The sequence below is a fragment of the Palaemon carinicauda genome, chromosome 5 (assembly GCF_036898095.1).
Source record: "Palaemon carinicauda isolate YSFRI2023 chromosome 5, ASM3689809v2, whole genome shotgun sequence".
NCBI lineage: Eukaryota > Metazoa > Arthropoda > Malacostraca > Decapoda > Palaemonidae > Palaemon > Palaemon carinicauda.
The window spans coordinates 157595178-157618883 of record NC_090729.1 but is presented as its reverse complement, the minus strand read 5'-3'; the positions used below and the strand labels follow the sequence as shown (position 1 = coordinate 157618883).

General features: G+C 41.6%; 1 protein-coding gene across 5 annotated transcripts in view; it reads right to left on the bottom strand.

Annotated features, from left to right (window-relative positions):
- Positions 1–20106, bottom strand: part of LOC137641561 (protein CASP-like) — a 122244-nt gene extending 102138 nt beyond the window's left edge. The window contains exons 1-2 of one of the 5 annotated variants that reach the window (XM_068374246.1): positions 19970–20106; positions 158–7056 (exon numbers count right to left, since the gene is read on the bottom strand). In XM_068374246.1, the coding sequence (XP_068230347.1) occupies positions 4910–7015 (2106 nt within the window). In that variant the 5' untranslated portion in view covers positions 7016–7056; positions 19970–20106 and the 3' untranslated portion in view covers positions 158–4909. Of the gene's footprint in view, positions 1–157; positions 7057–19587; positions 19608–19969 lie in introns of those variants that run through there. The other 4 variants (XM_068374247.1, XM_068374248.1, XM_068374245.1 and 1 more) reach the window with 4 other exon arrangements.
- Between the last annotated feature and the right edge of the window lie 3600 nt (positions 20107–23706).

Genomic DNA, 23706 nt, shown 5'->3' with positions numbered 1-23706 from the left:
ATCCCTTCCGTAGAATTCTGTCGGGCAACGGAGTTGACAGCTACATGATTATCGGGTAAGATTAATATTGAAAACCTCATATTCAAGACTAAAATTGTACCAAGAGAGAGAACAGTCAATTATGCCATGCTAAGATCTATGGAGGAATAAAATGCAATTTATACACTATGTGTATTTCAATAAATTTCTTACAAATTAACAAAATATTTCACTTTGGAATGATTATAATTCATAGTTTGTTGAAATGTCTAAAAATGTCAATCTAAAAAGAATATGAAGTCTGAACTACACTAAGAACCACTACTACCCAGGATTGCCAAATCTGAACATCAGTTTGCTCCATGATAGCCACAAAAAAGAAACCTTTACCCATTTCATTTTAATATCCTTGTTTCTATGTGAAGAAGGAATCACAAAATAAACTGTATACCAATATATGCTGCAAAGGTTATTTGATGACAATTTTTCATCAAAATCAAAAGCTCACCATCAAAATACTGTACTCACTTGATTGAGAACATGATCATCTCACTCAAAACCCTTACATCACATACAGTATAGATTACACTGCATACTTGAGTCTTATACTGTTGATGACTTACTTTAATTTCACATTAAATCACACTGTATATCTGTTACAAATAACATATGTGACAACTGTCAAGGTTTTCTTGATATTTCCATAACATTAGGTGTTAAGCATAACCTAATAAAACTAAAAGACAGTGAAGTATTGTATAGCTCAATGCACCAGGTAATCTTTGTAAAGCAGTCATCTCATTGCATAAAACAAATTCTTCTGTATCGCACCACATGAATTGTCATCAACATGCTACATGAAAAACTACCTCTTTCTTCTGTCTAAATTCTCATTTACAACCTGTTAATTATAAGTCTAAAAAATACTGTTAATCTTGATGAGTTGCCCATAAAACTTAGGATATACTGACTTTACACTAAACAAATGTTATTCCTTCCCGGCACAAAAACAACTATTTCTTAGAAATGGATAAATTACTCCCTAGGACAGACTTCCAACTGAACTTGAGATTATTAGAAGATTGAAAACCATTATAAGCTGCTATTCAAATAATATAATAAACATAAATAATAAAAATAAGAAGTGGTGATGAGGATGAGATGATGAAGATAAGGATGGCAAGATTTCTGGAAGAACTGAAATACATGCTTTACTTTTTCATTTCATATTGAACCATATTACTTCTCTAAAATCATTTCTGTAGTTACACAGAATCATGATAATTGTGTAAATTTTCTGATGCTCAGCCAATTCTGCAAACATATCAAAGTATAAGCACTATAAATAAAGCCCCTGAATGAGAGCCCAGGAATCATTTGTATGGTTCTATCAAATGAAAAGCAGAAAGAAATGTAACAAAATACAATTGTAAAAAAATTTCACAATGCTTTAATGAAGTAAATAGTTTTAACAGGCCATCATTGCAATAAGGCCAGTTTCAAGATTGCGAATCGTATTTATAGTTAATCAACCTTTTACTGTAACAATTAACAAATAACAAGTAATATCAAGTCGGATTAACAAAAAATACTTCATTAATTTCCTACAATAGCAAAAAGACAGCATTATTCTTAAGACTGGTAGATAGACTCCCTACTATTAGAAATGGTTTGTATACTGTGAAACACTTATTTTGTTTCAAAAACTCAAACTTCAAGTGGGTTAGTTGGTGTCTCGATCCCAATATATAACTCGCCATGCAACATGAAACCTCAAATATAGATCACATTATAGTACTGTATTTATTACTCATTGTATACTTAAAGTCTTTTTTTGTGAAAATTATCAAAGGTAATTTGGATAAACCTGTACAGTCTACACCTGTGAATGACTTGAGAAAAAAATAAATTCAAAGAATAGTAGAAAGGAAGATATAAAAATCTTATTGACAGCATAAAATTCCAGTCAAAATCTCACCAAATGTCAGTCTCTTTAACTTGCAATACAATTGCAGGGTTTGGATATTTGTAAAAATAAAATTAATTCCATTCCACTTGTGTGATTTTGTAATAATGTCCTTAAATTAAGGAAGGTTCACTTCAGCTGCTATTTTAAGTCAAAATAGCTGCTGGTCCTCATGGACTACAAAGATAGGTATCATTACAGGTAACCCCAAACACCAGATTTTATTTGGAAATAATATTCTTCAAGGTCAGTCTTTGCCCAACTCATTGAGCTTAAAACTTTGACTGTTACTGGTAATCCTAACCAATGATCATATTAAAAATAGACTATGAAATAGAAAGGGACAAGAAAGCCCAGGGAAATACCGTTGAAACACAACATAGAATCACAAGTACTTGTGCAGGATGAAAATTATATTGGTTTCCATAACTTCAAAATTTATGGAGTTTCCCCCAACTATGTAACTCAAAAATGTCGATTGAAATTATAAGAAATTTATCTTTACTTGCAACACCCCTTTTGATTTCATATTCTTCCATGAAAAAAAAAGACAATAATAACACTAGAGACTTCCGATTACCTACCATCTTCCTGTTGAGAACAAATGCAGTCACATACATTTTTGGAAAGGTGCTAAGAATATGAAACAATTGTCACAAAGACAAGATGAAATAGTACAGTCATAGGATCTACAGGTCCCAACACTAATACAAACCATCAATAGTAGTACTAGTGCACTGGCAAGCCTTAGGGAGGTATATCCCTAAAAAATTATTTGATTGATTGTTCTAAGTATCCATTCCAATACCACGAGATAAACATGATTATTGACTGTAAATGTATTGATGAAAGTAAGAATATAACATAAAAAACCTTGGTCACTTTGAATGAAGTTTACTTAGGAAACCAAGCTATTTTTTCTTTAATAGCTAAGGTTTATAAATAGTTTTCAACAAACTTTCCCCATATATCATCTCCAGGCCACACAAAAAAAAGAGGTACTAAAATAGCTGGTTTGTAGTGTTAGTGCAATACCAAGTGTAAATGACCTATACTTAAATACTAACTTCAGAAAGGGGTCCTCCAAAATTATATTGTATGATCCTAAAGGACACATTATTCAACTTAAAAATACTGTACTTCCTCTGTTTGCTCTAAAATTTAAAGTACATTATAGTACATTGCAATGAAACAGACTTATATTTTCAAAGCCAATAAGGCATTATTTTTCATAATACAATAAAGTACACTGCAGAAAATATACTGGATCCTTTTCAATATTACCCTAATTACTATTCATAATATCATAACATAACTGTCATTTGAAAATAGAGAAGTTCATCAAGATTACTACATCACATTTTCTATATTCAAGGAGCCCTGGACAAAGGAATTTGTTTGGACATAAGTCAAAAATTAGAAAAATAAAAATGAATAGTTGAACAGTTAGGCAAAATAACTAAATAATTAAACAAAAAGTACAAGGTAAAAATTAATGCAAATGGGGACCAAGAAAAGCTACAAAAAAATTTAGCCTCCACTTGGTAAGATGTACATGGGATAGTGAAGGCAGTAACTCACCACACAGTATCATTGAAGTAGACATCCCAAGTAAAAAGGAAAGTTGACAATGTCCATGAACATTCTCACAGAGAGTTTGTCTTACAGTGCTACAATACTACCAGATAGTCAATAACAACCGTTTACCAACAAATATGGAACTACAATAAGATCAGATGATCTGATAATCACATGACCAACAATGTCAAAATGCAAAGTATTACAAAACTACAAGAACGTCCATTCCCCTAACAAATACAGAATACAACATGATCTACGAGTAGATATGTTTTGGTTACATGATTTTTTCAAAAGCAAGAGAAAAAATTTCAGACCATTACAAGATTCTGCATAAAGGACCAGTGGTTATGAAGTTCAATTTATAAGCTGACCCATCAGTTATTCTTGGTATACAATTTTTCATAAAATAAAATATGTAGTGATGAATAAGAAAATATACTGTAATATGTGTAAATCAAGTAAAATTCCATCTAATGTAAAGTTTACAAACAATCCTGTTAATCATGACTGGAAAATAAGTGCATGTACTGATTAGAATTATTGTATTAACAGAATAATTACAAAAACACTCAAAAAGGGAATAAAACTGTCTGCAAGTACAAAATAAACTCATGCAAACAAACATTACTGTCCCCATGACTATATTACAAAAAGGGAAAACATTAAAAAGAATCCTATATTTACAGTACAGTAGTGTTAATATAGATATATTTGTCTATCTAACAATACTGTACAGTATATAAAAATTTGACCCCTTCATAAAATTTCATTGAAACAAATATTTTAAATACCATGTGGAAAGACAAACAGAAATGGATGAATGTTGTGCATGATATTTTCTACTGTAATTATGAAAATCTGGAAGACTATCCAGATCTATTTTGTATATATTTAGTTTTCAGTTTTTAGAATACTGTACTGGTTAAATAATTTAGCGTTCTACATTAAGAATACAACCTTTCAATCAAACGTAAAGCTTTTCTATTTATTTACTTTAGAGAACATTGTACTGTCATGTAATTTATATATAATTCTTCAGTTGAAGAGGCATTTTGAAAAAAGTGCCAAAGTCCCAATACATCAATGAATGATTACGAATCTTCAATACCCAAAAGCTAAATAAACAAGACTACCAAGAACCATGAAATCTTGAAATCCCAACTAAACCATTAAAAACAAGTTTATACTTTGATAATGCTAAGATAGATGGAGAGGATTTGTACACCCATAAATAATTTCACTCACTATATATCTACATTTTATTGCTCAAATATAAATACTATTCAGTTTACCAATACTGTACTTGTTATTTAAAACAACAACTCACACATTGTGCCACTAAAAGCTTCAATCACAGTTACATGTTACCTTTCACCATCTACTCTAACCTTGAAAGTCATGGAAGTCACTGTGGCCATGAACTTGGTGCATATGTTCAGCAAATTTCTGGGCACAGTCAGTAGCAAAGTCTCGCTTGCATGACTCAGTATGTGCTAATTTGTAAAGCACAAGGAAAATAAGGCTATGCACTAAAGCAGTATAAATGAATGTAACACTTCGGGCAGTTTTATTGCTCAATATGAAGCGACCCATTGACAAAGTCACCTTCTCAAATGGACTAAGGGCTGCATATCGTCGAAGCTTTTCTTTACGAGAAAATGATGAAAACGGGTCTAAAGCTTCTTCATACTGACTGCTATAACGAGACTCAGCAGCTGTGTCCTCTCTACTATGCTGACCTTGGTAAGACTGTAGAAATCTGATCTTTTCATAGAGTTTGAGGTTATCAGCCCTCAAAGTATCTAACTCGTTCTGAAGAAGAACTACTTGCTGACCTTTGCTTGTAAGTTCAACTTCTAGTTCCTCATTCCTCTGACGGAAGCGCTCTCTCTGGGCGGATACTATTGGCAACAGAGATTCTGCAGCAGATGGAAAATCAGGGGAGACACCACCCGGGACTGGAGTAGATGGAGTAGAACCAGACTGCACGGAGACAACAAGAGGTGGAGTGCTACTAGTCGAGGCCCTTACGGCTTCGGCAACAATTTCTGGCATCGACGATCCTTCTCCTTCACCGCGATACATGGAAGATAATGATTGAACTGAGGAAAGATCAGATTCTAAATTCACAATGAGTTCTTTTTGTTCTGACACCAAGGAATGCAAATTTGCAATTTTTTGTTCAGTTTCAGTAATTCTTTTATTTGCCGAGGCATTTTCTTGCTTCAAGGCTGTATTCTCATTTTGCAACATTTTAGTTTTCTCGAGTAAAAGAACTTCAAGCGGTTTAGGAGGAGTTAATGAGCCTTGAATCTCCTCAGTTCTCTTTTGAGATGATACCCCAAACTCTACAGACTTCATTATGTTTAGTTCCCTTTTAATTTCCTCATAGTCCTTTTGCTGGCTAATCCTATCTTCCAGCTTGGTGATACACTGGACCTTATCATATAAATTTTCTTCAAGCTCCTGAATCTGTTTTGAAGATGTGTCCCTTAAGCTATTTAGAGATAACTGGAGTTGCTTAATATCCTCAACTAATTGAGAAATTTCCTTGTCCTTTGAAGCCAACTCTATTTCAAGTGAGGATCTTGCCAAGTTCTCTGCAGAAGATTCCACTTCATTTACAGACGAAACAGAGTTTGACATGCTGTCCATTTGTGCATTGTGAGCGATAGTCAAGGCTTCAAGCTGTTCCTTGAGAATTGCCAACTCCCTTTCAGCTATTACCGCTCTCTGATTTGCTCGTTCAAGATCATTCATTAGCATGTCTGTTTCATCAGATCTAGCAAAATTTGACTCTTCTGATTTACTTTTCAATTCAAATAACTCAGATTGGGACTGATCTAAGGTAGACTGAAGCAACTGTGCCCTGGTCTCTGCTTCTGTGAGTCGTCTCATAACAGATTCCTGAGTTTCATACAAGAGCCTCTCCTTCTCTGCATATTGCCGTGTCAATTCTTTCTCTAGTTCTTTAGTTTTTGACTGAACAGTGTCATCCATCAAGTCTTCATAATGTTTCACCTTCTCCTTCAATGCTTTTATGGTTACATCCTGGTTTCTGACCTCCTTAAACTCTTCATTATACTCCTTAAGAGTTTCCCTTAAATTCTTATTCTCAATTTCTAGATCGGCTAATCTTCCAACTTTTTTCTCCAAACCAGCACAATACTCCAAAGTTGGAAGCGGGTCATTGATATCTATCACTTTCTTGTAAACATTCAGAAAAGCTCCTTCAACAAACTTGCTTCTTTTGTTGAGGTAATCAATTTCACTCTGAAAGCTTTTCAACAACGGAGCAACATGCTTGCGCACATCATCTGGAGTATTCTTCTTGAACTCTCTCGACAACTCCACCAGCTTTTTACGCGAAACTTCCGATTCATCCTGCCTGGTGGCTAATTCTGAAGCAGTCTCATCCAAGTCTCTTTGAACCTCTGCCAATTCAAATTCCTTCCAGGCTGCTATAATGGCCTGTACTTTGATAGCCATGGTACCTTAGGCCCATCCAATTACATCAATTACCTTGACACCTGGAAAAGAAACCAAATGTTAGCTAATGTATTTCAAGCTCTCTGATATATATACACACCTAAAATTACTTTTGTTTATAAGAAAAAATATATTATATAAGTTGTTTTTAAAGCAAAAAAGTGATGTTATAATAAAACACAAAACTATAATTTCAGAGAACTTCGAAACACAAGCTACAAATGGATTCTTCCTCAAGTGTTATAATTTAAAACTAGTGATTTGTATCGAAAATTAAAAATGATAAGTAGAGTACTAATTCTGTCTATAAGATCACTTTTTTGCAAAAATCATTAATCCCTGTTGTAGATTTATTAACAATATCCTCAATAACACACACTCAATGAGATATTGCTGTACATTAGTCAATAATATAAAAAATTATTCCAGACAGAAATGCAGGCCCAGTAAACTCATGAAATACTGCAGAGAGAAGTACTACAATTTCCAGCAAGGTACAATTAAAACTCTCTATCAGAGTCAACCATATAACTAATGTAAAAAAAAAAAAAAAAAAAAACTATCTTCAGTGGTCCACTTATCCACATGAAAAGCAGGTGTGGAAAATAAAAAAAAAATTAAAGTAATTTGTATTTTTCTTATCTATACAAACATGAGTTCTTTAATAGGAGCATGATTTCAGCAAACATGGAAACTTGGCTGTTAAAATTTATAAAGAGGTATAAATAGTTCCTGGCGGGTAGCGGAGAAAGGCTATCCACTATTGGCTCATTGAGTAACCACTTTGACCTTCGCCTAGGACATGCGGGGTGGATGAGGAAGGAAACATGACAAATTCGTAGATAATTTGTATTTTTCCTGACGATATATACCTTAGCTATTTATCTAGGGGTATTACAGTCTGCGAAGCTGAAATGACGAGCCATTCAAATTTAGCAAGGGGGGTGGCTTGCTACCACTTCCACTTACACACCGGTGAATTAGCAAACTTTGCCTGGAGGTAGGACTTCAAGGGGGATAGGGATGGCGGGCAAGTTTGTATAAATAGCTAAGGTTTGTATCGTTAGGAAAAATACAAATTATCTACGAATTTGTTATTTGTTCCGTGACTGAAATACAAACCTACGCTATTTATTTACAGGTAACTCACCCATTAGGAAGGGTGGACGTCCCTGCCAATCTGGCTTTTGGCTTTACCCAGGGGCTCCTTACCTGAGCATGTTAGTACTCAAAATAAGGAGTCCCTGCGCCCCGCTAAAACCTTGCTACGCAAGATCCGCGGCCTACACAAGCTGTGTGTTGAGATATTTAGAAGTGTGACTGTCTAGGTAAAGTTATTCCAAGTTTTTTGTAGGAAAAACTGCTGTAACCAAGACTTTGCCAACACCACCCTGCCAGGGTATAGGACGCAACAGTATTAACTTAATACTAGGTACACAAGAGAGCATGGTTTACCTGCAGTGGTTTGAAGTCAGCTTATGCAGAGAACCCAGGATGCTGCTTTCCCAAGGATGGGAGAGGATGAAGAAAAGAATAAGAGCCAGTCAAATCTTTTCATTCACGTTGACTAAAACCGGGTAACAGGAGAAAGGTTGTGAAAGTCACCTGGAACATTCACACCCTTGCTTGTAAAACCTGCATCACAAAGTAATCTGCTTAGAAGGGCCCAGGGCACAGCTCATCGTGAGTCGACATGTTGGATGAGGATCTGGATTCAGGGTGTAATTGATGATTCTGTGAATCAAGCAGTGTGAATGTTATGGTGATCCTCCTTTTGTCTCTCCCAGTGCTGATGACAAGAGAAGGGACCTGGGCGGGCTGTTGCCTTTCTCTTAAGGTAGAGCCTCACACCTTATCCTGGGTACAGTAACAGATGATCTGGATCGTCAGTTACCGAGTGGAGACTTGTGTAGGATCCGTCACCTCTGGAGATTGTGTCTGGCGACATACTCTGGGGCGGATCTGAACGTTACCTTTCACCGTTCTCATTAATGGGCAATGTCGAAAGAGAGACCGTGAAGTTCCTCGACTCGTATGGCTGCTGTCAAAGTGTGTAGGAACACTGTCTTCTAAACCAGGTGAAAATTTGTTGCCTGGTGAAGTGAAACATAAGGAGGTCTCCTTAGAAACCGGAGAACTTGAAACATGTTCTGAGAGGAAGGTCACAATTTCGACTGGGAAAAGGCAAGTTGTAAGTCCGTATGAGTTAGGAAAGATCTAGCGATGAGAGAATGTCCCTTCTTTTCATTTTGAAGGCGTGGCTCAAGGTTGAGAGATCGTCTTTACCTGTTGAAACTGAAAAGGGGGGTCTTTTCTTCTTGTATATACTCGAGGATTCCAATATTGCTGGAATAGAGGTATCGAGTGGAGAGATACGCTTTCCCATAACACCAACCACGGAAGACGTTATACTGCCTGGTAGACTGATGCCGAGGAATTCCTTAGATATCTAGACAACCTTTTTGGAACTTATCGCGAAAAGCCTCTGTGAGAGAGGAAGTACTGGGTAGTCTCCAGGCGTACAATTATAGCAAAGCTATAGCTTGTGGTGGATGTCGAAGTGTGGTTGTCTGTGACGTGGAGAGGGGTCTCTTGGAGGCTCTATCAGGAGCTGCAGAAGGTTTGGAAACCATTCTGCATAATGCCATAGGGGAGCTATGAGAGCCCTCGAGAGGCTGACCGATGTTCTATCCTTCTTGAGTACCCTTCTCCAGACAAAACAGAGATGAGACGTAAACGTCATTGTTGTACCCACCATTGTTGGCATGCTTCTTGCCAGAGAGCCATGGGGTCTAGGACTGGGGGGCAGCGGAAGCCTGAGGTTCAGGGGTGTTGTGAACAGATCCCTAGTTGGAGAACCCCGTAAAGTCAGGACTTTGTCAGCTACAAGGTGATCCAAAGACCATTCAGTACACCTTATCCGAGATGCTGTGCAGATTGTCGGCGAGCACATTCCTCTAGTCTGGAATGAAGCGGGCTGATAGTGGTACCAAACGGACTTTGGCCCATTTTAGTATCTATACTGCTAGATGGGAAGAGGTTGCGAGCAAGTTCCTTCTTGCTTGTCGATGTGAGCCTCTATGTGGTGTGTGGTGTTGTCGCTCATCAAATCACTGAGTGGCCCATTAGGAACTGACGAGGCTGTTGAAACGACCGGAAAGTTGACCTTCATCTCTTAAGAGATTAAATGAAGGAACTTTCGGACTCTGTCCAGAGGGCTGAGGTCATGTACGCAGCACTATGGTCCCTCCTCCCTTCTTTTGATGTGTCTAAGCACAGTATCAAGTCCGAGGGGTGGGGAAGGAGGAGAAGGTTATACCACCCCGTAGATTCTCGACTGACACCCATCCCTTGAGGTTCGTCCAAACTTCTGGTCAGATGGGGGTCAGAATGTCTGGGGGATCAAAGGCCTGATTCCAATCGGACTCAAGTCACTGAGCTGGGCTGGGAGTTCTTCTCGTTTTGAGAAAGGGTCTTGTGACTTTCTACGCCTGTCTTTGATGAGAAGGTTTTGTGGAGATTGTGTGTCTAGAATCATTCCCAGATACACCAGTCTTCTGAGAGGGAAGTAGGAAAGACTTCCACAGGTTTACCTTGATCACTGGATCTTGGTAAAAAGACTTCAGAAGTTCTGGTGCGAATGCAAAGTTGCCACCGAGTCTGCTAAGGTCAGTCACTCGTCCAGAATCGAAGACAGAAGCCGATCCTCTGAGACCAGGATGGGTGTAGTGGAAAGACCGAAGCACAGTGCCCTGAACTGGTATTTCAAGTTTGTCTAGAATGAATCTTCAATCCTTCTTAGATGGATGGTTTGGGCCTGGAAGTATGCGTCCTTTAGGTCCAGTGTGCAAATGAAGACCCGAGGTCTTAGCCCTTGTCCGAACTCCAACATGGTGTGGACATCGACCCATAGGGACAGCTCCTTGCAGATCCTTTCGCATCGGAGATTGTTGATGCTGGGGTCTTGATTTGTGGCGTAAAAGATGGGACATGATACCCTGAGTAAGGATTCTTCCCTGGGAGAGAACTCCTTCAACTGATAGAAGTAAGGCAACACTTAACACTACCATGCGCCCTGATGGGATTGATGCTATTCCTTAGAGCAGCATCAGTCTGGCGAATGTTAATCAATGGTTAACGGCTGGGTATCGTGGTTACTGTGCAGTTGGATAGTGCTCGCAAGTAGTCACCTGTCGAAAAGCCACTAATGAGGGTTGTCGATCGCTTGCCAATCATTTTAGTGGATTGGCATGATGGCGAACGGCCAGTAGCGAGAAGTGTGTTGTATGCCTTCTGATCTAGGGAACCACAGGCAGAGTCACGAACTGCTGGCGATTTGTCGATGATTGGTGAATCGGCGATCTGTGAGCCGAAGATGGTAATTGACAGGCAGATGAAGACTGTCTGGTCAGTCAGCCAAGGAAACTTGGCGATAAATGAGTTGGTAATCTGCTTGGAGAGCCCTGAGAGACAGCAGAATGGTTTAATGATGGTCAGTTGGTGATAGCGAGCCATTGATGATCAGCGATCGATCATGGACCCGTGATCTGTGAGCTAAAGATCAGCAAGCTGACGATTGGCTGGTCAGAGATCAACAAGCTGACAATTGACTGGTCAGAGATCAGCGAGCTTAGGCCTAGGTCAATGATCGAAGAAAGATGAGTTGACCATCGGCGATCTAGTGATCAGCAAGCTGATGACTGGTTATTGACTAGCAATTGGCGATCGGCGCGCTAGAAATCGGAGATCATTAGTAATTGGAGAGACTAGAGGTCAATGATCAGAGAGATGAGCTAGAAATTGGGGATCTGGTGATCGGCGAGCTAGCGATCAGCTAACAATGATCTAGCGACCAGTCGGTTGATGATTTCTTGTTTGCTGACCGATGGTAGATGAGTTTGATTCCCCTTGGAAGATGGAATCTTCGGGATCTTGAACCCTTCTGTGAAGCCTCTTCCCTCTTTTCCCAGCAGCCATGCTGTTATGCGTTTGCAGGGAGAGGAACGGGGCAATGGTGACCTGTCAAAAAGTTTTTACTCTTTTTGCCTATTGCGCGAGTGTGCAGAAGAGTACTGGAGCGATGGCACACAGGAAGATGCTGGTGCTCATTTTCTGCTGAAGCGCAGTTTTCGGTGAATGCACAGAAGAGCGCTGGAGGGCAGGCAAGCGCTGGTGCCCAGGTGAGCACTGGTTCTTTGGCAATAGCTGGCGCATCGGCGAGCATTGGATCTGCGAGCACTGGTGCGCAAGTGAGCGCTGGCTCTTTGGCAAAAGCTGGCGCATTGGATCTGAGACCGCAACTACGCAGGAGGGCTGGATCTGAGAGTGCAGAAGTGCGCTGGTGAACAAGCAAGCGTTGGCTCTGTGAAGAACTGTGCATTGGCGAGCGCTGGATCTGAGAGCGCAAGTGAGCAGGAAAGTGCTGTTTCTGAGAGCGCAAGTGAGCAGGAGAGTGCTGGATCTGTGAGCGCAAGTGCGCAGGAGAGCGCTGGCACGCAGTAAGGCACTGTGTAGCATTTTGTGCAGTCTCCCTAGAATGTGCAGAAGCACACCACTGGTGGAGCAAGGGCAGGTGCCTGGCCATGCAATTGTGGGCGAGAAATCGCGCGTAGGGAAGCGCGGGGAAGGCTGCTGCCATGCGGGGAGAGTGCTGGCGCACGCGAGCGGGAGCGTGCTGGCGCACGCGAGCGGGAGCGTGCTGGCGCACGTGCATGGGAGTGTGCTGCAGCGCTAACGCGGGAGAGAGCTGGCGCGCTCGCGCTGGAGTGTGCCGGCGCGTGTAAGAGGTCTGACGCGCGTGGGTGAAGGCTGATGGCGCACACACGCGGAGAACAGTGCTGGCGCGCGAGGAACACTGCTGGCACACGTGCGGAACAGGGCTGATGCGCATGCGCGGAAGAGTGCTGGCGCGAGCGGGGAACAGTGCTGGCGCGCGCGGGGAACAGTGCTGGCGCGCGCGGGGAACAGTGCTGGCGCAAGCGTGGAACAGTGCTGGCGCGAGCATGGACCAGTGCTGGCGCGAGCATGGACCAGTGCTGGCGCGAGCGGGGACCAGTGCTGGCGCGAGCGGGGAACAGTGCTGGCGCGAGCGGGGAACAGTGCTGGCGCGAGCGGGGAACAGTGCTGGCGCGAGCGGGGAACAGTGCTGGCGCGCGCTCGAAACAGGACTGATGCGCACGCGCGGAAGACTGCTGCCACGCGCATGCGGGGGAACAGTGCTGGCGTGCGGGGGAACAGTGCTGACGCGCGGGGGGAACAGTGCTGGCGTGCGGGGGAACAGTGCTGACGCGCGGGGGGAACAGTGCTGACGCGCGGGGGGAACAGTGCTGACGCGCGGGGGGAACAGTGCTGACGCGCGGGGGGAACAGTGCTGACGCGCGGGGGGAACAGTGCTGGCGCGCGTGGGGAACAGTGCTGGCGCGCGTGGGGAACAGTGCTGGCGTGCGTGGGGAACAGTGCTGGCGCGCATGCGCTGGGAACAGTGCTGGCGCGCATACGAGGGGAACAGTGCTGGCGGGTGCGCCGAAGAGTGCTGGCACGCGCGCGCAAATGACTGCTGGCACTCCCGGAAGTGATTGCGCGCAGGCAAACGCTGGTATGCCGAGATGGTTGGTGCGCAGGAGAGCGCTGGCGCGTAGAACAACGATGGCGAAAGCGCACGGGAGCGTGATGGAGCGCAGGAGAATGCTGGCACACACAGGAGATAGCTGGCATGTAGGAGAGCACTGGCACACAGGTGCTGGAGAGCACTGGCACGCAGGTGCTGGAGAGCGCTGGCGCGCAGGCGCAGAAGATTGTTGGGCGAGCAGGAGACCGAAGTTGTGTTGCACCGGTGATCGTAGGTTGGTTGGCAAGAGCTGGCGCATTGGATCTGAGACCGCAACTGCGCAGGAGGGCTGGATCTGAGAGTGCAGAAGTGCGCTGGTGAACAAGCAAGCGCTGGCTCTTTGTGAAGAACATGCGCATTGGCGAGCGCTGGATCTGAGAGCGCAAGTGAGCAGGAGAGTGCTGGATCTGAGAGCGCAAGTGAGCAGGAGAGTGCTGGATCTGAGAGCGCAAGTGAGCAGGAGAGTGCTGGATCTGAGAGCGCAAGTGGACAGGAGTGCTGGATCTGTGAGCGCAAGTGCGCAGGAGAGCGCTGGCACACAGTAGGGCACTATGTAGCATTTTGTTCAGTCTCCCTAGAATGCGCAGAAGCGCGCCACTGGTGGAGCAAGGGCGGGTGCCTGGCCATGCGATTGTGGGCGAGAAATCGCACGTAGGGGAGCGCGCGGAAGGCTGCTGCCATGCGGGGAGAGTGCTGGCGCACGCGCGGAAGTGTGCTGCCACGCTAACGCGGGAGTGTGCTGCAGCGCTAACGCAGGAAAGTGCTGGCGTGCTAGAGCTGGTGTGTGCTGGCGAGTTCGCGCTGGAGTGTGCTGCGCGCACGCGGGGAACAGTGCTGGCGCGCACGCGGGGAACAGTGCTGGCGCGCGCACGCGGGGAGCAGTGCTGGCGTGTGCTGGCGCACGCACGCGGGGAACAGTGCTGGCGCGAGCGTGGAATAGTGCTGGCGGGTGTGCGGAAGAGTGCTGGCACGCACGCGCAGATGACTGCTGGCACGCCCGGAAGTGATGGCGCGTAGGACAACGAAGGCGAAAGCACGCGGGAGCGTGATGGAGCGCAGGAGAATGCTGGCACACACTGGAGATAGCTGGCGCGTAGGTGCTGGAGAGCGCTGGCACGCAGGATATCATTGGGTGAGCAGGAGCGCTGGCGCGCAGGCGCAAAAGATTGTTGGGTGAGCAGGAGACCGAAGTTGTGTTGCACCGGTGATCGTAGGTTGGTTGGTGCGCTGGCAAACGTTGCTCTCTGTGGCGAGGTTGCGCTGGTAGGTCGGCAGGTCGGCTGGTAGGACGATCAGGAACTGGGATGTGCCCTTTGGAGGGGCGAACATCCACCGATGGAGATCGCGAACGATCCACAGAAGAGTCCAGGACCGAAGTCCAAGGACTAGCTGCAGCGTTGTCAGGAGAAGGTCCAGGAACAGATGACACCCATGAGGGCCGGTGAACCAACAAGCTGACATTCAGCAATAACAATCCTCCAAAGAGGAGTCTCTATGAGTGGCCCCTCTCGCGAACGAGAGGTGACCACTTTGCAGGAAAGACTTGCCTAAGGCTATGTTCCGCCCCCGAAGGAAGAGAGACTCAGCAAGGGGGGAGCGTAGTCTAGGCGAAGACAGCAACAGCAGTCGGAGTCGATGAAGTGATGAAGATGCAAAAAGTTCTCCCTCGGAAGGGAGAAACAACCTCACACTTGGGGAGGAAAACTCTCCCTCGGAAGGGAAAGTTGTTCAACCCCTGGAGGCGAACCTCCTGGTAGCCCTTTAAGATGATCGGACGAGAGCGCTACCTGAGGAAACGTAGCCAGAGCTAGATCCTCGAAGATGAAGTACTGAACAGGAGTTGCCACGAGCGTACTTCTAAGAGAAGGGATGACGCCCATGATGACGTCCTCTGAGGGACGGCAGTGATAGCAGATTCCCCGGGCATGAACAGAACAGCTCTGCTTCGACGGCATCGCTAACTGAGGAAAAATAAAATAAACTGTGTAACAGAAAATTCCCTCGGGAGGAACACCTAATCCGCGACAGGAAGAGGGACTACCGAGGGAACAAACATAAAATAAGTATTGCGCCCTCCCTTCCCCCATTGACATTGACGGGAGAAGGGGAGCGGAGAGAAACTAATAAAACAAGAATTACAATTATTTAAATCAGCTAAAAATATTCACTAATAGGAAGAACCACTGATCCTCCGAAGGGAAGTGTTCCCCACGGAACGGAGAAGAAGCTGAAAAGTTCAAAGTACAAACAATTATACTGTAATTTCACTTAAATCGGAAGCGCAACCTAGCCACAAACAGGAAAGGTGCTCCCCCCGTTAGTGCACTGTCGGAGGCCCATGAAAGCTGAACGACCTTGAGAAGAGAAAGACCGTAGTCAATCTCTGAGAGGCCACAATCCCTTAACTCAATAATCCATGTTTCCCATAGTAAGAAGAAAAGGCAAAAACAGTTGAAAGAGGAGGGTGCAAACGATGCCGATTCCCATGGCGGCGGCCGAGTCAACGGTAGGTTATATGCCGACGGGAAGACCGATGGAAAAGGGGGAGAGAGGTCGGAAGGGACAGTTCCCCAGCCTTGCGCAAGTGTCTTGAGAACCTGTCGTATACGTATCACACGCACAGCACAAACACTGAAAAGGAAACTTACAATATTTCTATACATATATACATATATATATATATATATATACAGGTATACCTAAACATTAAGAATGTTTTCATATATATATACTGTACATATAAGAAAAAGTAAGTTAAAAGACAAAAATCAATGGAAGTCCAGAATAGGCGAGGAGGAAGAGCGGATACAACCGTCTCCATCCGAGCCAAAAGTAAAGTAAAGTGAGCTAAATCACCGGTGTGTGAGTGGGAGTGGTAGCAAGCTACCCCCTTAACCCCCGGGTAACTACCGGTGCGGGTAGTTAACCCTTGCTAAATTTTAATGGCTCGTCATTTCAGCTTCGCAGGAAGTAAAACCCCTAAATAAATAGCATAGGTTTGTAGTTCAGTTACGGAACAAGTAACTTTTGAATCAGGTTTGATTGGTTAGGAAAAATACAGTTTACTTTTTAAAACCTGCGATTTCTTCCTACACGAGTACAAACGTTTGTCCTTTAATAGGACACTTTTCATTCAGTGGGAGGAAGCTTCTATAACCAAACTGGATGGTTTAAAATCCCGGGGAGTCAGAAAACTTGTAGGAAAAATATAGGGTAATATAGGTAATTCTCCAGAAGAAAGCCGCATCACCATTTTCTATAAAAAAAAAGTAAATAAGACTTATCTTATGATATATTTTCAATGAATCTGACCTTATTTTTTTTGAGGAAATGTTATCTTAACCCCTTTTCCCACCCTAACCCCCCCCCCCCCAGTTAGGACTTGGAGATTTTTGGTGGAGTAAATACTAAATACTAGTGCTTTGCAGCAATATTAATCATCAGAAATGCATGATAAACACAAAATACCCAGTTAGAAAATTATATAATTCATGTGACATGATACTTTAGTATCATAATCCTCTATGATTCACTCCATGTCCTCCTAATGTTTTTTGCTCCGCCGCGGCTTGCTGCGCTCGCATAATTAACAATAATGAACATCACTGATCCCATGTTCTGGTAAGCAGTACGTACATGTTGAGCTATGCATGCAAACCCCGTAGGTCATTATTTCAGAACATTTCATAAAACTTCTAATGTTTTTTTGCTCTGCCGTGGCTTGCTGTGCTTGCAAAATTTACATTATATCACTGCTCCTATGTTCTAACGAGCAGTGCATGATGTGCTATGCACACAAGCCCATGGGTTATTATTTTGGGACATTTTTACTTTCACATGAGCAACAATACCTATACTGTACACTGATTGGAAAGCATTTTCAACACCAAAATTGATGAAATTACACTGAATCAATATTCCTGTTGTAGTTGCTCCTACATATAGCTCCACAACGCATTTGCTTAAGAATTATTATGTCTTTGAGCAAATTCAACCACTAGTTCAATACCACCATGAGCCAAATAATGTTAAAATTCACTGTAACCAACACAGCACAGCAAACAATTCATAGGAATTTGGTCTTTGTCAAAATTAATGTCAAAAGGGCCAGCCACTGCTTCTGCCCTACCTACAAGAGAAAAAAAATTTTCCCCTCATTATTCGAAGTAACCTGTTAAACACAGATACCAGTGGACGTTGAAGTAACTTAATTACTCAACCGAAATCATTGTAAAACTGTGGTTTCAACTGAATTTGTTCGTAATTGGTTATGAAACCACTATGCCATAATGATGTCACAGATCTCAGCCAATAATCTTTATTTGGAATTGCTTGAGTTTGCGTAAGAAAGTAATATAAAGGGTTCATTAAAAGTAAATATTGCCATAGAGGAAAAATCTCTCCAGAAGTAAAAACTTGGCAAGCTTATTTTATTTCACCTCGTTCAATCTCTCAAATAATGACTACGCTTTTTATATAGCTTTTCACATGCTCTTCGGATGTGAGTGAATACTTTTTTAATAGAGTGCGGCAAGTTCCACAAGTTTTACAAAATGAAAGTAAAGTACCATATTTAACATGAAGGTTTTTTCAATCATAATTTCAAGAATTTTTAAGTCTACATGTAAAAAAAAAAATGGATTTCAGATAAATTTTTTCAACAGATACGTTCAAATTACGAAATACACACTATGTAAATCTCTTATCTTCTTCATTACGGATATGGTACAAAAGTACAATTTCACCTCAGAAATCTCATTTAAGACAGATTCTGAAAAAAAAAAATGTGCTTAGACGTAATGAATACATGTTTCGTCATATATTCGGTCAGTATCAGTATCAATATATATTCAATAGGATTCTACTTGACATTTGGGCAGACGATATAAAGTCTTCCAAGAAGCTGAATATTTCAATATTTGTTGAATGTTATATTGTGAATTCTATAAATGAAATGGACTATGCCATATGATTCTTCAAATACTTGAATATTTGTGATTAACAAATCTTGGGGGTCATGTAGCTTACCAAAAATTTTTTGTGTGGAGTGGAATCAGAGAGGGAGTTTTTTACAGTACTGATAAAGCTTAACATATATAAGAACATTCTTCAATAAACTTATAACTAACCAACCAGCAGCATTTACACCGACAACGAATCTGAAAATGGCAGACGAGTTGGTTCTATTGTAGTTTATTACAGGGTAATGTAATCTAGGGAAATAACTACTTTTTTCTGTATAGAAAGATCCGTTCTCTTCGAAAATGACACTCGTTCCTGTTGGAAATGAATAGTTTTAGATATATATATTTATATCCGCTGATAATGTTAGCGAAGCGAGCCAGAGGCAGAACAAGAACCATTATATTTAGCGTTGCTAATGTTAGCATGCGCAACTCAACATTACTGCTTGCCAGTTCACAAGAGCTTGATGTTTTTATTTTCCGACGAGTGAAGCGAGCCCGCAGCGGAACAAGAGCCATTATATTTAAATATTTCAACAGAAAATATATGTTTTCCTCTAATAAATAACGTGATTTAACCGGTTGGAGCCTTTGTATATTAGCGGCCAGTTTCTCCCTTGTGGAATAAAATTGGACATCAACTAAGCTCAACTTTCCCCCTTAACCTAACCTAAAAGCCGTGTCCTTACCTACCTACCTAACCGGGGGGCTAACGGCCCCCTGCAATCCCCCGTACACTGCCGTATTCTAAGTTACACATAATAATACAAACAGGTGGCTGCTATCATACATACAACCCAAGCGGTTTTCACCTTCATTTCAACCGCAACAACAACAACAATCAGTTCGGCTACTTGATGTTAGTCGAACTGGTTGTTCTGTTTGTTTGCGGTTGAAATTAAGGTCAAATTTGGTAAATACGTTATTAGCTACAGGAAAACTTATTTTCTGTTCGAAATGATACTCTGTAGACTTTTAAAGCTTTACCGACGAGTTCTTACCCAAGTTTGTCATCTCATAATCCAGCCTAGCATAGCCTCATTTGCGCCATATTCCCTACCGATCCAAAATGAATTTCAACAGAAATCCTGTATAAAGACTGGCATAATGCGTTAGGGTAGCAGTGGCATACTGTTCATAATTAGGCTGACCTAGTCTTGGTTAATCACTGAACTTGAATGGAATTAATATTAGTGTTTAGTTACTACGCTAATTGAACTTGGTGTGGCATGGGATACTAATTGACTTTCTTTGCCTATGTTTCACGTCAAGTATACCATTGACAAACCTTAATGACTTATACTTCACTTAGACATTGAATATTAACTAATATGAGTGGAAAATAGGCGAAATAAAATAAAAACAAAGGAAAAGTGGACCAACCTTACACGACTTTACGTGGCACAACCCATAAGCAAAACATCTGACACACTTGTGTTCGGATTCCTTCCTTTCATTAACAAATAAACTAACAAATTACCCAAATAAAAGATTTTACCCGTCGAATTTAATAATAATTAGGCTTTAAAATTAGAAATATTCAATGAATATTTTATAACAGTTATCCTTTTGTATAGACCAAAAAATTCACTAAAACAGAAGAGCAGAAGCTGTTTTAAACAAAACGAACACAGTCTATATCTACTTGTAAATGTTTCAAGGAAAGTGGGAAATTTATCACAATAATGATTTTAATATATCCAATTTTCGTGCATTAAAGAGGATAGTTTCCTTATACAACAACTCATATGATTTACAATTCGTGCAAGGCCTAATGAAGCTATATCATAGTTAATTTGACAATCAATACCTCATTGCAAAAACATAGCCTAATTTTCTTGCATTACTCTGTATATTGAAAATAGAAAGATATATAATTCCTAAGGCCTGTCTAAATTGACAGTTCTCATAGAATGTTGCAATTTCTACAAGATAAAGGTTACATTGACCAAAGGCAGTATTTATTTCCAAAATAACTCAGATGTACTTATCCCATAACAAACAACAGAAACATGGAGTTTATTTGTCTAATTTGTTTATATCAGTTATTATTTGCATATGTTGAAAATATTATCATTATCACAACCTACAATAAGTACAGAATAAAGTAGAACATTTGCAAGTAAGCGAAAGAATCTACCATTCATTGCCAGAATGAGGAAGTCCTTCATACACCCGAAGAATTGAGAGAGAGAGAGAGAGAGAGAGAGAGAGAGAGAGAGAGAGAGAGAGAGAGAGAGAGAGAGAAAGAGATCAGTCATACAATGACCACGTTTATTTGAAATAAATTTAGATAAAACAATGTTACTCTTTATAATAAGGAAGACTTGATAGTAAGGATGGAACCGGATAAAGAATCATAACCTTTTACATCTCCCTAAATCTACAGTAGGCTACACTGAAATGCATAAAATGAAGTCAGTGAAGCCAGGTATAATTATGTGACAAATGTGCACAATTCTATTAACATATATGTGGATTTACAGGTTGGGAATCTCTGTAGATTCAATTTTTATCAGCATATATCGTAGTCCATTGTAGCATTACAATGCCCACTGGTGAGCACCAAGCAATTAATAAATTGAATAGTTCATATCACAGTCAGTATGCTATGCTGGTGGATGGGTGACATGGGGAGTGAGTGCAGAGATTGGTGTGCAAGAGTGAGACCCTATACGACCTGGGTCTGCAAAGATGGGATCGCCATTGAGTAAGTGGGTGCCGTAGCTCCAGGTGTTGGTGGTACGGGTGTGGCATCCGCAAAGAAAAAGCAACATACAGTGTTAAACGTGACCCTTGAAATTGCTTTGGCTGGAGAAAGGCCTCAGGCATGGACTGGTGCTCATGACTAATGTTTGTGGCATAGACTCCTTTAACGAAGGACTGGAACGTCCCCTGCTCGGGGTTTTTAACTTGAGTCTGAAAGATTAACTTAAGTCTGGACTCAAATGACTTCTAGAAGGGCTAGAAACACGTTCTCTGGATCAAAATGGAGGTTTTTGAGGATGGTGAGTTCAATGGTAACATTTTCAACACCACCTGGGGTCATCTTCAAGGTCTAAAGGTCATTTATCAAGGTCAAATTTGTGAATTTTGGTCATTTTTGCTCGTTTTTTGTGTGTAACTCATAAATGGTGAGAGATAGCTGATTATAATACGAGGCAAGTCTGCAGAGCTGTCCGAATTTAATATATATTGTCATATATCGTCCTTCAAGAAAGGACTGGAACGTCCCCTGATCGGGGTTTTTAACTTTAGTCTGAAGGATTAACTTGAGTCCTGGACTAAAATGACTTCTAAGAAGGGCTAGAAACACGTTCTCTGAGTCAAAATGGGGGTTTTTGAGGACGGTGAATTCAATAGAGAGAGAGAGAGAGAGAGAGAGAGAGAGAGAGAGAGAGAGAGAGAGAGAGAGAGAGAGAGAGAGAGAGAGAGAGAGAGAGAGCTCTGTCATACAAAGACCACGTTTATTTGAAATAAATTTAGATAAAACAATGTTACTCTTTATAATAAGGAAGACTTGATAGTAAGGATGGAACCGGATAAAGAATCATAACCTTTTACATCTCCCTAAATCTACAGTAGGCTACACTGAAATGCATAAAATGAAGTCAGTGAAGCCAGGTATAATTATGTGACAAATGTGCACAATTCTATTAACATATATGTGGATTTACAGGTTGGGAATCTCTGTAGATTCAATTTTTATCAGCATATATCGTAGTCCATTGTAGCATTACAATGCCCACTGGTGAGCACCAAGCAATTAATAAATTGAATAGTTCATATCACAGTCAGTATGCTATGCTGGTGGATGGGTGACATGGGGAGTGAGTGCAGAGATTGGTGTGCAAGAGTGAGACCCTATACGACCTGGGTCTGCAAAGATGGGATCGCCATTGAGTAAGTGGGTGCCGTAGCTCCAGGTGTTGGTGGTACGGGTGTGGCATCCGCAAAGAAAAAGCAACATACAGTGTTAAACGTGACCCTTGAAATTGCTTTGGCTGGAGAAAGGCCTCAGGCATGGACTGGTGCTCATGACTAATGTTTGTGGCATAGACTCCTTTAACGAAGGACTGGAACGTCCCCTGCTCGGGGTTTTTAACTTGAGTCTGAAAGATTAACTTAAGTCTGGACTCAAATGACTTCTAGAAGGGCTAGAAACACGTTCTCTGGATCAAAATGGAGGTTTTTGAGGATGGTGAATTCAATAGTAACATTTTCAACACCACCTGGGGTCATCTTCATCATCTTCAAGGTCAAAAGGTCATATTTCAAGGTCAAAATAGTGAATTTTGATCATTTTACTCGTTTTTGTGTGTAACTCATAGATGGTGAGGGATGGCTGATTATAATAAGAGGCAAGTCTGTAGTTCTGTCCAAATTTATTATATATTGTCTAGCGATGTTCATCTAATCAAATGTTAATGTCTTTGAGTTTTGTTGTGACGAGAAATACCGTTCTTTATTTCTTATTTTAGTGTTTCATTGTTTTAGGGCTTGTTTGGAATGTTTGAGTAATACAATATTTGACAATATATATTAAATTTGGACAGAACTACAAACTTTCCTCTTATTATAATCAGCCATCCCTCACCATCTATGAGTTACACACAAAAACGAGTAAAAATGACCAAAATTCATTATTTTGACCTTGAAATATGACCTTTTGACCATGGTTAGAGATGCTGCTCACTCTCAATATTGCTACATGATGACGTGTAGGTCACAGACTAATGGGGCACCCTCATTTTGTTAATCATGGGGAACTTATTGGACAGTGATGTAGATCATTTGTCTAGTTGTAATATGCTTGTTTATCTTGTCTGGACCTGAAAGATGTAGGAAAGTGGCACCAATAATCCTGATACCTGCCTCATTAACAGTGAGCTTAGTCATTGTTACATTGATGAGTTCAGTTTCATATAAGCCAAGGAGATGAAGGACTTTGGTCCCAGCAAGGAAGCTTTGGCAGCCTGTGTCAAACTTGAGCATAGTACGCAGCATGAAGCTTAGGTCTGTGTAGTCCCCGGGGCAGATCTTGATAGTGAGGTTGATGACTGGTTGGTGTCTAGAGTGTTCCTTGATCCAAGCGTTTGAGAGTAGATCATAGAAGTGGT